Genomic DNA, 18,538 nt, shown 5'->3' on the forward strand with positions numbered 1-18,538 from the left:
GAAGTAGTAGTAATAGTAGAAGTAGTGATAGTAGTAACAGAAGTAGTAGTAATAGTAGAAGTAGTGATAGTAGTAACAGAAGTAGTAGTAATAGTAGAAGTAGTGATAGAAGTAACAGAAGTAGTAGTAATAGTAGAAGTAGTGATAGTTGTAACAGAAGTAGTAGTAATAGTAGAAGTAGTGATAGTAGTAACAGAAGTAGTAGTAATAGTAGAAGTAGTGATAGTAGTAACAGAAGTAGTAGTAATAGTAGAAGTAGTGATAGTAGTAACAGAAGTAGTAGTAATAGTAGAAGTAGTGATAGTAGTAACAGAAGTAGTAGTAATAGTAGAAGTAGTGATAGTAGTAACAGAAGTAGTCGTAATAGTAGAAGTAGTGATAGTAGTAACAGAAGTAGTGATAGTAGTAACAGAAGTAGTGATAGTAACAGAAGTAGTAGTGATAGTAGAAGTAGTGCTAGTAGTAACAGAAGTAGTGATAGTAACAGAAGTAGTAGTGATAGTAGAAGTAGTGCTAGTAGTAACAGAAGTAGTAGTAATAGTAGAAGTAGTGATAGTAGTAACAGAAGTAGTGCTAGTAGTAACAGAAGTAGTGATAGTAACAGAAGTAGTAGTGATAGTAGAAGTAGTGCTAGTAGTAACAGAAGTAGTAGTAGTAGTAGAAGTAGTGATAGTAGTAACAGAAGTAGTAGTAATAGTAGAAGTAGTGCTAGTAGTAACAGAAGTAGTAGTAATAGTAGAAGTAGTGCTAGTAGTAACAAAAGTAGTAGTAATAGTAGAAGTAGTGATAGTAGTAACAGAAGTAGTAGTAATAGTAGAAGTAGTGCTAGTAGTAACAGAAGTAGTAGTAATAGTAGAAGTAGTGCTAGTAGTAACAGAAGTAGTAGTAATAGTAGAAGTAGTAGTAGTAGTAGTAACAGAAGTAGTAGTAATAGTAGAAGTAGTGCTAGTAGTAACAGAAGTAGTAGTAATAGTAGAAGTAGTGATAGTAGTAACAGAAGTAGTAGTAATAGTAGAAGTAGTGCTAGTAGTAACAGAAGTAGTAGTAATAGTAGAAGTAGTGATAGTAGTAACAGAAGTAGTAGTAATAGTAGAAGTAGTGCTAGTAGTAACAGAAGTAGTAGTAAAAAATAGTAGTAGTGGAAGTTGTAACAGAAGTATTAGTATAGGTCATACCAATAGTTGTACGAGCAGTAAAGGAAGTAGTAGTTGTACCAGAAGGAGTTGTAGGAGTAAATCTAATATTTGTTGTAGTAGTATTAGTAACAGAAATGGTAGTAGAGGTAATGCTACTAGTTGTAATAGTAGTAACAGAAGTAGTAGTAGGAGTAATACGAATAGAAGTAGTATTAGTAACAGAAGGAGTAGTAATACTAATATTAGAAGTAGTATTAGTAACAGAAGGAGTAGTAGAAGTAATACTAACATTTGTAGTAGTGGTGGTGGTAGTAGTAAGAGAAGTAGTAGTAGGAGTAGTAGTAATACTAACAGAAGGAGTAGTAGTAATAGAAGTAATAGTAGTCATAGTAGTAGTATTAGTAATATATTTAAAGCCTAAGCCTGTATTTAGTCTTCTGTATGAATATCTCTCTTGGACGATATGTATTTAGTGTTCTGTATGAATATCTCTCTTGGACGTCATGTATTTAGTCTTCTGTATGAATATCTCTCTTGGACGTTATGTATTTAGTCTTCTGTATGAATATCTCTCTTGGACAATATGTATTTAGTCTTCTGTATGAATATCTCTCTTGGACGTCATGTATTTAGTCTTCTGTATGAATATCTCTCTTGGACGATATGTATTTAGTCTTCTGTATGAATATCTCTCTTGGACGTTATGTATTTAGTCTTCTGTATGAATATCTCTCTTGGACGTCATGTATTTAGTCTTCTGTATGAATATCTCTCTTGGACGATATGTATTTAGTCTTCTGTATGAATATCTCTCTTGGACGTCATGTATTTAGTCTTCTGTATGAATATCTCTCTTGGACGATATGTATTTAGTCTTCTGTATGAATATCTCTCTTGGACGATATGTATTTAGTGTTCTGTATGAATATCTCTCTTGGACGTCATGTATTTAGTCTTCTGTATGAATATCTCTCTTGGACGTTATGTATTTAGTCTTCTGTATGAATATCTCTCTTGGACGATATGTATTTAGTGTTCTGTATGAATATCTCTCTTGGACGTCATGTATTTAGTCTTCTGTATGAATATCTCTCTTGGACGTTATGTATTTAGTCTTCTGTATGAATAGCTCTCTGGAACGTTATGTATTTAGTCTTCTGTATGAATATCTCTCTTGGACGTCATGTATTTAGTCTTCTGTATGAATATCTCTCTTGGACGTTATGTATTTAGTCTTCTGTATGAATATCTCTCTTGGACGATATGTATTTAGTCTTCTGTATGAATATCTCTCTTGGACGTCATGTATTTAGTCTTCTGTATGAATATCTCTCTTGGACGTCATGTATTTAGTCTTCTGTATGAATATCTCTCTTGGACGTTATGTATTTAGTCTTCTGTATGAATATCTCTCTTGGACGTCATGTATTTAGTCTTCTGTATGAATATCTCTCTTGGACGTTATGTATTTAGTCTTGTATGTGAATGGCTCTTTTGGACATTGGGTCATTTAGCTTTATGTATGAATTTTTACTTCATTGCATTACCTCTGAAAGCATCACTGTGGTAGGCTGTGAGCTGAGGCTCAGTCTAGCTTCTCATGCTTTCATAAGTAAATAAAAATGACTCATGCTTAACTCACACTCTCTCTCCACACCCCCCACACCCCCCCCCACAGAGCCAAGGAAGCCGATCAGCTGAAGCAGGACCTGCAGGAAGCCAGAGAGTCTGAGCGCAGAGCCAAACATAAGCTGCTGGAGATCACTAGCAAATCGCCTTACATGGTACCGTTGAGCATCAGTCCTCCTTTTTTTAAGTCTTTTACCAGACGAGATTTTTTTTTAAACTGTAGAAAAGAACATAAAACATATGATTTAACTCTTTAAAAAGAGTGCAGCATACACTGAATGGATTATTTAATAATAGAGAGAGGCACTTCTGTTTGTGATTGTGATTTATAGAAGGTGATCGATTTTTTTTTTTATTTTATTTTATTTATTTTTTAATAAGCCACTTGTCCACTTGTCTCATTATCAGACAGTCCGTCCTATGACAACAAAACACGTTGCTGGTATGGGAACATAATCCTTGATGGGGTGGTGTAATGATTATTTTCCTTTTACGCCATGCCTTATTGTGTTTTATTCCTTACTTCCTGCAGCTTTGGTTTGCTTCCCTCGGTCCCATGAGCATTATATATGTCTGCTTTCATTGCCGTCGCAAATCTCAGTCTGTAGTGAAAACCACAGTGATTTAACTCTGTGCTCCCAGTCGCAGTCTTAAACCTTTATCAGTCCCGAGTCACCCAGATAAGAGAGAATAGCTGCTACAGACAGAGCCGATAGACATTCTGTCCTCAACCGCCGCGGTCACAAATTACTGCTATTTAGAATTGGCCTACAGCCGGGAATGACTCGTTTCCCCCTTTGTGGAAGATTTCTCTGCATTTGTGTATGTATGTATGTTTGTGTATATGTTATTTAGACACGTTCTTTTTTTTTTTTTTCCTTCACAGTATCTGCTCAGTTCTGTCCACACAGTTTACTGTTTCTTTTATCTGTATCCGTTTCCCTCTTCCAGGCTGCGTCGCTCTCTCCGAACGCCCTCCCTCCTGATCTCAGCTTCAGCACGGAGAACCTGAGCTATGACTTCAAAGACACCGATATGAAACGCCTGTCTATGGAGATCGAGAAGGAAAAGTGAGTAGAGCCTGGTCGGTTTGCGCACGAAGCCCAGCCTGTACCTCGGGTAGATCGTCTTCTGCTTCCTCGACAACAAACGAACAAAAACAAAAAAAAATATCCCCAAAGCCGAACATCTATTGAGATTTTAAACCGGTTCAACTCGCTTTGACTTTTGGGATCTGTGCGCATCAGTTTCCCCAGTAGTATTCAACCTGTATTTTCACCGTAGCAGACCTGTCGACCTCGAGACATCAGTACTCCGCTACGGGTTACCACTTGAAACGAGTTATCACTTTCCCAGATGAACCAATCAACATATTAATCTGGAATAATTGACAGTTGCACAGATGTTTCGACTCCGATGTCGAGTGGAGTCTGTGGAAGCCCCGCCCACTCCCCAATCTCTCGTGTTTAAAAAAAAAAATAATTATACAAACAATTTTCTCGCCCTCACTTTCTGTCAACGTAAATAGAAACTAGCATGAGGCATATGTAATCTTAATTCGGGAATTAACAGAAGGTTTTATGCTGAAAATAGTCAAAAAATAGTCGGGGGTGGGGGAGGGCGTGATGGAAACAGAAAACAAAACTGAAATAGGCGTACAAGGAAGTGTCAAGTCTTACCTCTTACAAATAATTTGAATGCGTAATGACAATTCGAAAGTGTTTAAAACCGTCAAACCGGTCATGGTCGAAAGTGTAATGTGTGAATATACAGGGTTTTCTAGTCACCATGAGGTGCTTGGGAGAGGAAAAGCAGCTGTTGCTCATCTGTTTTAGTTAAACTGTAGACACTCGATAAATACACATGCACTCTTTTAATAATTGCTATATGTGACATATCTTTTTCCTACCGAAGAAAGAAAGAAAGAAAAATGCTTCTTGTGTCTACATCTTAACTAAACCAGATGATTGGCACCGCAAGCCTGCAGGAGGACCTAGTCGTCTCCGTGGTCGTCAATTCAAAATGTCCTTTACAGCTTTTTTTTATTTTATTTTTTATTTTTTTTGGGTCCAGTGTAGTTATCAGTTCTCATTGTGTTTAGGGTGGAGTACATGGAGAAGAGCAAGCACCTCCAGGAGCAGCTGAACGAGCTGAAGACGGAGATCGAGTCCTTGAAGCTGAAGGAGCGAGAGACTCATCTGGACATCCTCCATAACGAGAACACGGAGAGAGGCACCAGCAAGCAGAGCAACTTCAAAAAGGTGGGTGTAGGTGCAATTGTAGTATTTGTAATTTGATATTTACATATATTATTATTATTATTATTATTATTATTATTATTATTATATATTTGTTTGGCATTGATGGACAATTTCAGAAATGCAGACTACTAGTGCTTTATTATTAAATAAGTCATTAAGGGACCGTCTCCAAAGTGCAGATTAATGTCTGTGAAAGAGTCATTTCCTGCTTTTAACTGCATTTTTTTTTTTTTAATGGTGGAAAGAGTCCTAAAAACTTGCTTAAATGTTCCCGTAGGTGTAAATGTTCCGACAGCATGGCCGACTTTATTTTACCATATACGCTATACACGTTGATTGAGATGACAAATTAAAGGAAAATGTCTCGGTCTCAGTAAGGCATTGGGTCACCGTCAGCCATCACAGCAGTTTCAGTGCACTATGGTGTCAATAATATACATCTCTGGAACTGTACTGGAGCATTCGGGTGGAGAGCATCGCTCCGAAATCTCCCATAGGTGTTTAACTGGGTTGGCACAGTGGCTTAATGTACAGACTTTCCGCTGTTCGCAGTGAACAAATCAAACACAAGTATTTGAAATAATTCAACAGGTCTATGAGGGTCTATGAGGGTTGAATAATTTCCTTTGCAACTGTAGGTATTTCTAAAAAAAAAAAAGTTAAACATTTCCATGCTTATCTTCCCTCCTATATGGATATAAACCCAAACGTTCGTACACTTTAACCCCAGAGACGAGGTTTCAGTTTCAATCCAATGAAATGGCACCCACTGGAAGCGGAAGCAAATGTGATTGGTCCCAGATGCTCGCATCAGAAAGCCGTGGTTGCGGTGATTTACTTTTTCAGCAAATAGGACTCGCATCCCAAGAAAAAACGAATCTGAAGATTTATTAATCTATCTATCTATCTATTTATTTATTTATTTGTTTTTGGGGATGATGTATGCAGATTAGATTGAAACCCAGAGGTGTTGGTGCGCATTACTTTTCACACATTTGTGCAATTCCCTGCTCGAGCTCTGATTGGCAAGCGCAATTAAATGCAACAAGCTGCACCTGCGTTTCGACAAATTTTTTTTTTAACCATGTCAGGTAGGACCGGATCGCATCTGTCATGAAGATGGGCTGAAGATATTTCAGGTTTTTGCTCCGAGCTCAACGAGAAAAAGATGCCGCTTCTGCGTCTGATGTAAGAGCAGAACATTAATGTAACGTATGAAGTGAAATAGGTCGGATGCATAAAAGTATTCCCGGATATGTCTGCTTTACTTACTTATTTATTTATTTATTTATTTATTTATTTATTAGACAGTGGCGCACATTTTTCAGATGTATTATTCAGAAATAATTACGAAGCAGTGTCTGTCTGAGCGTATTAGAGTGAACCGTGATTCAGAAACCCACAGCAGGTAAGGATGTGCTCGCACATAACCTGGTAATTATCTCCCCTGTGAATCAACGCTCCATAACGAGGGTTTGGGTTTCTGTCGAAGCCCAGTACAGCGAGTTTGCATGCACAAAGTATTGCAGGGGGGGAAGAAAGAAAGAAAGAAAAAAAAAAATCGCAGCTGGTAAGTGTTTTTGGATGGTACACATTCGTTACTTTATCTTTTGTATATAATCAATTCTATGAAACACAAATCAGATATCTCATTACCTCAGGAGCAGTGTACAAATTACAGTCCGACGTCTTATATCGAAAGGAGTTTAATCAGGATTTCGCGAGCTGTAGAGTGGAAAGCTCGTCTCGGCCCCGGAATCCAGCACGTGGGGTGAAATTACCAGAGCTCCACTAATTGATTTCAGTCTCGTGATTACTCGTTAGGATTGAGAAGACCTCCTGTGTGTGTGCGGGTCGAAAGGTCTGCTTCGGTATGATCGTCTGATTGGATTAAAGAACAGGATGTCGTGCACCAGGGCTCGGTTTCAGCCCTGCTAACCACCAGGGGCAGTGAGAATCACCCAGATATGTTGTATGTAGATGCCTGACCATCACACTTGTATGTCCTTGTTGAACGTCCTATTCCAGATTTATTCCCCCTTTCCACTAGGTTTTGGAGCGTGGCTGTGGGGATTTGTGTTCATTAAGCTACAAGAGCTTTAGTGAGGTCGGGGAGTGATGTGGTGTGAGGAGGTCTGGGGTGCAGTTCATCCCAAAGGTGTTCAGTGGGGTTGCGGTCACGGCTCTGTGACCATGTCTTCATGGAGCTCGCTTTGTGCACGGGAGCATTGTCAGGAGGTTGGGCATACAAAGATATTCTAGACAGTTCCATGCTTCCAACTTTGTGGTCATGTTCCTCAAATCGTTCCTGAAAGATTTCTGCAGGAGACCAATGTGATTAGGGAATACCGTTGCCATGACGGGGTGTACTTGGTCGGCAACAGTGTTTAGGTACGTGTCAAAGTAACATCCACACCAGGAGAACATCGCCCATAGCAATAAACTGCCTCCGCCGGCTTGCCTTCTTCCCATAGTGCATCCTGGTGCCATCTCTTCCACATGTACGTGACGTCACGCGCACACACCCGGTCGTCCACATGATGTGGAAGAAAACGTGATTCATCAGACCAGGCCACCTTCTTCCACTGCTCCATGATCCAGACCCAGTCGTCTAGCCGTCACAATTCGGCCCTTGTCAAAGTCGCTCAGATCCTTACGCTTGCCCATTTTTCCTGCTTCCAACACATCGAATTTGAGAGCTGGCTGTTCACTCGCTGCCTAATAAGTATATCCCACCCCTTGACGGGTGCCAGTGTAACGAGATAATCAGTGTTGTTCACTTCTCCTGTCAGTGGTTTTAATGTTCCGGCTGATCGGTGTATTACAGTGTGTAAAAATCGAATATCAATACATTATTCAGATCGAACAGATAACACATCCTAAGAATACAGATACAAACAGTAGGTGGTATTTGGTGGCGATTAACCCCGCCCCCCCGAAAAAAAAAAAGAAGATAGATCGATAGATAGAAATGATTAAGTAAATAGAAATAGTCAGTAAGTAAAATGAATTTGATTTGATAAAAATGAATTACTGCTGCATTTTTGGACTCTGTATGTGTGTTTCTTTAGCATTAGAAATAATTCGTAATCCGTGCAGTGGCCTTTAAGCTCATATGAGGCCGTGCTCCACCCCTGAGGGCTTGAGCTCCACTTAGCCCACTTTGAGAGTGGTTATAACGTCCAGGTGGAGCTTTCAGCTCAGGGGCAGCATGACTGAGCCTGCTGGCCTGTTAGGATGATTAATAACCGTGACCCGCTCCCTCTCCTGCTCCGTAATGCTTCCTGCTGTTAAGTGTAGCCTGGGGATGAGTGCTCTAAAGAAACCCGGCTGCAGTGGCTGAAAGCTTCTCAGATGCTACGCTCTGATCAGAGCTGCTTCTGGCTTCAGCTTTGTGGAACGCCTGGCCCGAACTCTTGACTGAGGTTGTGCATTAGTGTCCTCACAGAGCTCCCACGTCCTACAATTCTCAAGTAGGCCATTATTGTCCGTAAGTTCAAAATGGAGAGGAAATGTGCTTTCCCCCCCCCTTCCCGTTTCAGTGGCGGTATCTCCAGCTCCTTTTCTGTGTTTTTCTGCCTGTCCAAGGCTTTCAGCGAGGCTCTTGATATCGGCATATGCCATTATGGTGGTATACTATAAAGATCAGAGATATGAGGGAACTAGTGGAGGGAGAGACGACAGATGTTTTCACATTATGTAACGGGTATCTCAAAATAACCGTGACGTCAGAGGGTCCATCCATTTTCTTCTGCTTATCTGGGTCCGAGTCACAGGGTCTGTAGTCTAAGCGGAGATGCCCAGACCTACATCTCCCTAGCCACCTCATCCAGCTCCTCCACAGGGATACCTGGGCGCTCCCAGGACAGACGAGATCAAATATAATCTCTCCGTCTAGTCCTTGGTCTGCCCCGAGGTCTTCTCTCCATTGGGTATGTCCGAAACACCTCCCCAAGGAGGTGTCCAGGAGGCATCCTAGCCAGACGCCCGGACCACCTCAACTGGCTCGTTTCGATGCAGAGGAGCGGCGATTCAAATTTGAGCTCCGCGTCTCTAAGGCTAGCCCAATCACCCAGCGAAGGAAGCTCATTTCCGCCGCTTGTATCCGCAACCTCATTCTTTCAGTCACTCCCCAAAACTCGTGACCATAGGTGAGGGTCGGGGTGTAGATTTGATCGCTAAATCGATAGCGTCGCCTTTCGGCTCAACTCTCAGAGGCTGGAAAAGAAAAAAGAGGGGAAAAATCTACACACCCAGTCGGTTAATAATTAGGGTTGGTTGATGATGGTAGATGTGCTGGCAGCACTCACAGCATATACGTACAAACTGCTGACCAATCAGAATCGAGCATTCAGCGGCACTGTCGTGCAAGTTCAATCACACCGCAGCAATTTATTTATACGTCCTCCTGTTAGCGTCGGGTTTAACGCCGTCAGCATCCGTGAGACAAGTTAGTTCCTGTCATCGCTTATGTTATTTCTCTCGCGAAGTCGATTTGTCAACAACACCACCACCACCACCACCACATCATGTCATGTTGCAGAGAAACCTGAAAGTGTAAACTCCCGTCCCGAGGACTTTCACACGGTGGACAACCTACTAACATAAAGCGCCGACACTGGAGACTCCTTCCAGAACATTCCATAGCCGTTATATAAACACCTCCTTACAGAAACCTGCGTAATGATTCAACATGATTCACATTATGTGACGCGTCAGCCGTACAGGACCCTGTGAATTCGCCGTTACTATAGAAACGCTCATCATTATCTTCCAAGTCTTTCCGTCACAGGCGTTCCCTCTTCCGAACAACCGCCTGTTTCGTTTCGACGGCCGATCAAAAAGAGCCGAGCGCGCCGATAAATCCCCGATTTCTAAATCACTTCAAGCGACCGATAAGTCACGGCCGCACCGTGGTCCGGAATATAATCGATATCCCGTCGAAACAGCATGGCTTCCCGGTTGTACACAGTCGTTTTTTTTTTTTTAAAGCTGCTTTCCGTCAGTGTCTGTCGTTAAAAAGCGCTACACGAGTATACACGAAGAATCGCATTAAAACGGAGCGGAACTCTAGCGAGACCAGCCGAGCCGTCGCTACAGACGCTGCCCCAGTTTCACACTCCTGCGCAGGTTTATTTGTTGTATATTTAATATACACCCATGGCGTGGGTAAGCTGATGGAAGGAACCAGTTTGTGTAATTTGCTGCACTATATTTGGCAGTGTATGCAAATACGGTTTACCTCCGGGAATATTTGGCTCCTCAACACACACACACACTCACACACACACACACACACACACACTAAATCACCATGTTTACAGAGTCAGTGAGCATAATCGTTCCGGAAGTTGTCGAATTTTATTTTGGAGCTCGGGCTTGGCTGCACTTTAGGATCTGTACGACGTACGCCTGGGATAACCTTTACAGAAATCGTGGTGTTTTTGTTTTTTTGTTTTTTTTTTGTTGTTTTTTTTCCAATTCTGATCATTAATTGGATTCAAATGACACGCCGCTGTAATTCTTCCGCAGAGAAGAGAAACTCTGCAGGCGCTTATGCAAACATGATATCATTTCCATCTGTTTATTTATCTGTTTATTCAGTTCATGACATGATTTCAGGCTGAAATTCCGACCAGGACGCTAAATGTTTTGACACGTACACGGCGGTACGTGAATCCTCCAGTATAGCTCGTGAAATATTTGTGTAACGCTTACGAAGGCTTCAAGTGCGTGCTCTTCAAATCGAGCGTCATTTGAAAGCAGCTCATACGACGGTTACGCTGCGACCATGACGACAGCCTTACCACTCCTTCCAGTATTTTGTTTGTTTGTTTGTTTATTTATTTATTTATTTTAGGATTTTAGCTCGCCTCTCTCGCACAACCCGGGGAAGGTGAAGGCTGACACGTGCTTTCGTCTGAGACACGATGCAGCGTGACACACTCGCGGTATCCGCCCTCTTCCGCATACATTAGCTCACGGAAGCCTACGATTGGCTACTGATCGGCTGTGATTGGCAGGGAAGACGGAGCATGCGTCTCCTACCCAGAGCGCACGGTCAGTTTAGCCGTCTTGGCTCCTGGCTTTTGATTTGGCGCAGGATAAACGCCTTTCCGTTGTGGTTTGCTCGCTCGTGCCGTGCTTGTATTTCCCTACTTCCTTCACCGGATTGGTCGAGAGCTAAAATTGCTTAACAGCGTTCGGCACTTTTTTCGGAAAAGTGGCATCTTCCTCAGCTTCTAGAAGATCTTTGTTGTGGGGGACGAAATCAAAAAATCTGCATTTTATTGGACAAAATTCGAACGTAAATCAGTCCGTCCAGGATTTCGCGATTTTCGCGATCGCAGCAATGGACGCAAACTCAAGGAAACGCCGCGATATCCGGAGGAGCTCGCGATTTTTCAAAACTGCCGCAGATTTTCCGCAGGTTCGGCCCGAGACCCGCCGTGCGACGTCGTCACAACACGTATTCAATCGACGCGCTCTTCGATTCACGTGCGTCGAAAATGACTACAGCTTAAAAAGGTCTCATTTACCAACGAACATCACTGCGAAAGCCCGCGCAGAACTATTTCGCGCGATTCAATACAATAGTTCTCCACAAAAACCGCTGTGTCGCATCGCAAAAAAAAAACGCATCCGCTGCAAAATCGAGTATTTTTGCCCGCAACAAATCACAAAAAACTCTACGGAGTCCTGGACGGACTGAAAAAACATGCTCCGGGACTAAATACTGAGCTGCGACGCGCTGTATAAATCACGCGTCTAATCAGGAACTGATGAAAGCTCTTACGTTGCTTTAGTACATTTAAGAATTTGCCATTGATTTCTCTTGTTGTCTCTCCACAGCTGACACTACAGAGCGCCAAGGCAAGAGTGGCCTTCTTTGAGGAGCTATAGCTGACCAAACTCTCTGTGTGTGTGTGTGTGTGTGTGTGTGTGTGTGTGTGTGTGTGTGTGTGTGTGTGTGTGCGCGCTCAAGTGTTAATCTTTTGTGTAAGCTTTTTTTTTTCTTTCTTTCTTTTTTTCAAGTTAGTTTTATGGAATGTAATAATATTTTTTGCAGAGTTGAAATCACTTATTTTGTGTGTGTGTGTGTGTGTGTGTGTGTGTGAGAGTGAGAGAGAGAGAGAGAGAGAGAGTGAGTGACTTAAGTATTAACCCTTTTTTTGTGTGTATTAAAGATTTATTTTTTTCTTTTGCCAGTTTGTGTTGCAACAAGTGGTGGTGTTTTTTTCCTGTGGATTTGAAATCACCACTGTGTGTGTGTGTGTGAGAGAGTGAGAGTGTGTGTGAGTGTGTGTGTGTGTGTGAGAGAGTGTGTGTGTGTGTGTGTGAGAGAGAGAGAGTGAGAGTGTGTGTTTATTTGTGAGACTTTTTGAAACACATTCCTGCTTAGGCTCAGTTCTGCTCCACACTTTTGACCACTTGACCTGTGTGTGTGTGTGTGTGTGTGTGTGAACTCTTACAGTAAGTAAACACTAGAGTGTGATTATTGCCTCATACACACTCTTCAGACACACCATTAATCGCCATTCCAATATCTGTAACCCGTAAGCAGGAAGAAACCAGATGCTGCTCTCACACACACACACACGCACACACACACACACACACACACACTGACTATGAAATAACTGGAAAAAAGTTGTACTTTCTCTTCAGACTTTTTCCTTTGACGTGTCATGCTACATTTTATCTTTTTTCTTCTTCTTCTTGTGTGGATTTTTCTAAACCTGTGTGAAAGCTTTGTGTCTCCATTACTGCTGAGACTCGAGCGTAGCCGCTATGTCTACTTTTTTCCCATAGCAAGAGAGAAACATTTAGTAAAAAGCGTACGCCGCTGCTGAAGCCGCAGTCGAGGCCGTTGATAAATGTATTTCCTGTTGTTTTTTATTTTTATATATTTTTATATATATGGTTACACTACACTCTCTGTAATGGAGGCTCAGAGCTGTGGAGGTTCAGCTCGTTCCAGACACATTTCTTTGAAGGCTACCTACACTTAGTCTTCATAACACATCCGTAACCGTCGCGTAAACCTTTTAGCACGCAATAATGTCCACGCTCTGAAAGATTTTGAAGTTGTACGTCTTTCATCAGTTTTTTTTAAAAACGTTATATAGATAACTTTCCAGGCGATCTATTTGTCTGGACTAACGGCACGCGTACCTGTACGTGTTGTCGGCTACGAAGTATCACTCTCTTTCTATTTATTTAGCTGACGTACAGTGCTATCTGCCCTCTTCCGCATACATTAGCTGACAGAGGCCTACGATTGGCTAATGATTTGCTGTGATTGGCAGGGAAGACGGAGTATGCTCCTCCCACCCGGAGCACACGGCCAGTTTAGCCGTCTTGGCCCTCGTCTTGTTCGGGCTGCGGTTGAATTTCCCCACCTCCTTCCTTCCTTCCTTCCTTCCTTATTTATTTAGCCGACATACAGTACAGGCTTCATAACAGTCATATCAACGTCTAACTGATTCGTTCGTCTGACACGTGAGGTTCTTAAAGACAGCGCTTCGTAACATCGAGTACGTTTACATGGACGGCGATAATCCGATATTAAGACGCTACTCTGATTAAGAAACTCGCATGTAAACAGAGATTATTGAGGACGTTAATCCGATTAAAGTCATACTCGAAGTAAACACGAATGGAATTAAGACGTGTGGCGTATTCCTGCGTGTTTTAGTCGCATTATCGACGTGCGTTACAGACACGTACACACCCTTAATCGCACTATTAACGTCGTGTGGGAGTTTTCACCGCATTGTGCGACAGGACACGTACACACACGGCAGCGCTCGACCGTTTGACGGCAAACAAGAGAGCACGGCTGCGTCCCAAACCGCGTACTTGCCTACTATATAGTAGAAGAAATACATGTATCTCAGCTACTATATAGACGGTAAGTACGCGGTTTGGGACGCAGCCCACGACTTAATTAGCACGTACAGCACGACAGATAATTAACCGCACTTCAAGCGTTCGTAAAACGAAAAATAAAAACACCCAAAACTGTATACGGTTCCATAACGAAGACCAACTGTACGTCGATACGTGAAATTCCGGAGGGAACGTCGGACGACGTGGCGCGGGGACGTAACGACGTGCGCCGTTAATCGCTCTATGTTCTATAACACGTAAAACAGGAAGATGAAAGGAGTATTCTAAAAGCGACTCATGTAAACACCTTAATCAGAATATCGTCTTATTCAGAATAAGCTCGATAATTAGATCACTGCTGTCCGTGTAAACGTAGTCAATGTTATAAATACAGAACCGATCCCAATTAGGTTAATGGCACGAAACGAACTCGTGAATAAACGTATGTTGGAAAAAGTAGACATAGTCCTTAACAGCGTTACATTCATCTGCAAAAACCGATCCCAGCTAGCTAAAGGACATGAACGGGATTCACACGGACGACATACGGGACTCGGAAATGCATCCCGTTGTAAAGGAAGTTATCCATTGTGCTTCATAACGGTGTCGCGAACGCAAAGCTGTCTCCCAGTAGGTTAACGGTCCGGCTGGCTTGCGATCGTAGGCGGACATAGTGCTTTATAACAGTGTTCTGAACGCAGGACGTGTTACAGCTAGGGTAGAAAGAATTCACTCAGATCAGACATGGACCTCGGAAATGACCACGCTATCGTTATTGTGCGTTCTAATATTTTTAAAAAATGCAAATGAATCACTTAAGAGCGAATATGACTGGCGGATACTTTATAGATACTTCATAACACTTTATAAATGTACTTAAGCTGAAGACAAAGTAACGGATAAGATGAGCGTTACAGATAGAGTCGTCTCAAACGGTCGCGTCCTGAGATTCGACGTAAACCTCATGCGGAATTGCTTTCTAGAGGATTTATGAATGTATTATGACACTAAAGTTACTGAATATTTTATCTGCAGTGCGCATATGTGTGTGTGTGTGTGTGTGTGTGTGTGTGTGTATCAGGTTGCCGTATTTACTTTTAAACGCAATCCGATCTGGCCTTTAAAAATCAAAGCCTTCGGGATTATGAAGTAGTTTTTTTTTATTATTATTTCTTTCTTTCTCTTTTTTTTTTTTTTTTTTTTTTTTTTTTTTTTAAAAAGTTTACACTTTATTTGAACTGGAGTGTTTTTGTATATATTTTTGGATAATATTTTTGTTTGTGCTGAGAAATAAATGAATGTAAATCCTGCCCAATCTGCTCCATTTTTATTGAATTTTTTTTATTATTTTTTTTTTTTTTAATTCGATTTTTTTTCGTCTGCTTGTCGATGATGAATCGCGGAATACGGTGTAAATATGTATTAGAGCCTTTAACGATGCTTTTTTTTTTTTTTAAAAAAAACAAAAAATAAAACCCAATTGCGTGGCTTTGAATCTAAAGAGTGTAATCCTTCACTGTCAGACTGGCGCGCGAGAGACCTGGCTGAACTAATACGCTAATGCGCTATGCCTCCCAAGAAGATTAAAAGCAAGCATCTCCCGTCTGTAACACGTCTAATTTTGGGAATAAAACAGCGTTTATACTTCCTGATTTATGGCTTTGTAATTACAATGGGTTATCGACTTACGGACTGACGATTAAAATAATAAAACGCTGGCCGTCAAGCTGTTCTAGGGGAAGAATCAGCGAAGCGTCGGTATTTTTCTTGATCAACATGAGTTGTTTTATTCCTCTTGCACCGCAGCAATTTAACGACAACTAAGAGGATTACAGTTTATTCGATTTATTGATTTATACGACACGTCGTCCTTTAGGCGTCGGGTTTAACGTCGTTAGCGTCCGCGGGACGAGTTACTTCCTGTCATCGCTTGTGTTCTTTCTCTCTCGAAGTCGATTTGTCAAAAACAACAACAACAACAACAACGCGTCATGTCATGTTAGAGAGAAACCTGAAAGTGTAAACTCCCGTCCCGAGGACTTTCACACGGTGGAAAACTTACTAACCATAAAGCGCCGACACTGGAGACTCCTTCCAGAACATTCCATAACTGTTATATAAACACCTCCTTACAGAAACCTGCGTAATGACAACGATTCAGCTTTGCTCTTGGTTAAATAACAACAACAACAAATCTGCTTAATGTTAGTCTTACATTGCGTGACGCGTCAGATAGACAGGACCCTGTGAATCCGCCGTTGCTATAGAAACGCTAAGACATGAAAAGTACGAGTGAATTAATATATCCTGACCGACGAATGCGTTCGTGACCCGCTATGACGCATGCATAAAGAATTCATCAGTGTTCTAATGATCTATGAAAAAGACCTTAGAGTTGATCGCAATACATTTAGAAACCCGTCACAGGACACGTTATGAGCAGCGTTTAAAATACACGTCAATACGGAAGACCATACCGGGGTGAAGCGCACGGACACGCACTCTACAGTCCTTTAAACCCCCCTCCCCCGTCATCGTGACGTCACGTCTGACTCGGTGTCAGTTTGATTGACGGCTCATCAGAGGCGTATCGACAGCCAGTCAGCGGATGAGACCCAAAGAGACGGATGTGTCACCACGTATCCCATCATCCCATCTTCCCATCACGGACGCCGCAAGAGATGAGACATCCTCTGAGGAGGTGGACGAGACAAGGTTGCAAGTGAAACCCCGGCTACAGAGAAAGGTGCATTATGGGATTTTACTTCAGGACACTACTGACTGTAAATCTTAGACATTATTTATTTAATTATGTAGTACCAAGAAGAAACAGCACTAATATAAATTGCGAGATGGTAGGTAGGGATGGGTGATGGTAAAAATATTATCATAAATGATGTCATAACGCACTCTACTGAGATATTGTGAGACCTTTATGTTTTGTTTTATCGTTCTGTTTTCTTTTTGCTCACTTTTCTAATAAAGTCAACTTTTGAGCAGGATGATGGGGGTAAATTGTTATTATTTTGTCTTCGAGGAAACATGCACATATCTTATTTAGCTTCTGAAGGGCGGTACTAAATTGGGCGGGGGGGGGGGGATGGGGAATAAAACAGATCTTTAAACAAAATACTTTATTCTCATGATATCAGATATTACCACTTTTTTCATGATTTTTTAAAAAAAAATTTATTTCTCAAAATATTGCGACTTTATTCATGAAACGCGGCACCTTCTCTCTCCCTCCCTCCCTCACACCAGATATTATGACTTATTATTTATTTTTATTTTTTCCCCCTCAAAATCTGCCTGCTAGGATTCCTGCTTAATTCAGCTTTTCTCTGAAACCAGTTTAATAAGACCTCTTGGTGTTTTATTTATTTATTTATTTATTTATTTATTTTAAAGAAAGAGCAGGCGCAGTGATGGAGCTCTGGACTCCTTCTTAAAGACTGATGCTTGTTCTCTTGTAAAGACAGACACCGGTCTCGGACCGCTTGTCCTCTACTTCTACACACTCGATAGATTTCGAGTGACTTATAAATGCCCTTTCAAAGTGTGTGTGTGTGTGTGTGTGTGAGAGAGAGATAGAGAAGGTGAGAGAGAGATAGAGACAGAAGGTGAGAGAGAAAGAGAGGTGGTGAGAGAGAGACAGAAGGTGAGAGAGAAAGAGAGGTGGTGAGAGAGACAGAAGGTGAGAGAGAAAGAGAGGTGGTGAGAGAGAGAGAGTGAGAGAGAGAGAGAAGGTGAGAGAAAGAGAGGTGGTGAGAGAGAAAGAGGTGGTGAGAGAGAGAGAGAGGGTGAGAGAGAGATAGAGAAGGGGTGAGAGAGAGAGAAGGTGAGAGTGTGAGAGAGAAGGTGAGAGAGAGAGGGTGAGAGAGAGAAGGTGAGAGAGAGAGAGAGAGGGTGAGGGTGAGAGAGAGAAGGTGAGAGAGAGAGGGTGAGAGAGAAAGAGAGAGGGGGTGAGAGAGAAAGAGAGAGGGTGTGAGAGAGAGGGTGAGAGAGAAAGAGAGAGGGTGTGAGCGAGAGAGAGAAGGTGAGAGAGAGAGAGAGAGAGAGAGAGAGGGTGAGAGAGAGAAGGTGAGGGAGAGAGAGAGGGTGAGAGAGACAGAGAGGGTGTGAGAGAGAGGGTGTGAGAGAGAGAGAGAGTGAGAGAGAGAGAGGGGGGGTGAGAGAGAAGGTGAGAGAGAGAGAGAGACAGACGCACAAGCAAATGTACATTTGCTTCATAATATTTGCCCTCACGTCTGAAAAATCCGGCCTCTGTTGCATCGCAGCAGAGAGAAATGGTTATCTCAAAGGACGGTCTGAAACTCGGGGAGAACCTTTCACATTACACACACACACACACACGTGCAACTTCTAAATGTATGCAAATCACGTTTACGCGACGCATGAAAACTGTTTGAATAAGGTGGCACGTCGCAGCGCTGCTGAAATGTCAGAGGTGTATAATCAGTTTAGTTCCCTGTCCCTCGCTCCTCCCTGTCCCTCGCTCCTTCCTGTCCCTCGCTCCTCCCTGTCCCTCGCTCCTCCCTGTCCCTCGCTCCTCCCTGTCCCTCGCTCCTCCCTGTCCCTCGCTCCTCCCTGTCCCTCGCTCCTTCCTGTCCCTCGCTCCTT

General features: G+C 42.2%; 1 protein-coding gene across 1 annotated transcript in view; it reads left to right on the forward strand.

The window, feature by feature from the left end:
• The window catches only part of nf2a (NF2, moesin-ezrin-radixin like (MERLIN) tumor suppressor a), a 55,816-nt gene extending 40,588 nt beyond the window's left edge, over positions 1-15,228 (forward strand). The window contains exons 14-17 of the mRNA XM_053653747.1: positions 2,815-2,920; positions 3,717-3,835; positions 4,867-5,026; positions 11,879-15,228. Of these exons, the coding sequence (XP_053509722.1) occupies positions 2,815-2,920; positions 3,717-3,835; positions 4,867-5,026; positions 11,879-11,929 (436 nt within the window). The 3' untranslated portion in view covers positions 11,930-15,228. The remainder of the gene's footprint in view (positions 1-2,814; positions 2,921-3,716; positions 3,836-4,866; positions 5,027-11,878) is intronic.
• Positions 15,229-18,538: the final 3,310 nt, after the last annotated feature.

This window comes from Ictalurus furcatus, chromosome 22, assembly GCF_023375685.1.
Source record: "Ictalurus furcatus strain D&B chromosome 22, Billie_1.0, whole genome shotgun sequence".
NCBI lineage: Eukaryota > Metazoa > Chordata > Actinopteri > Siluriformes > Ictaluridae > Ictalurus > Ictalurus furcatus.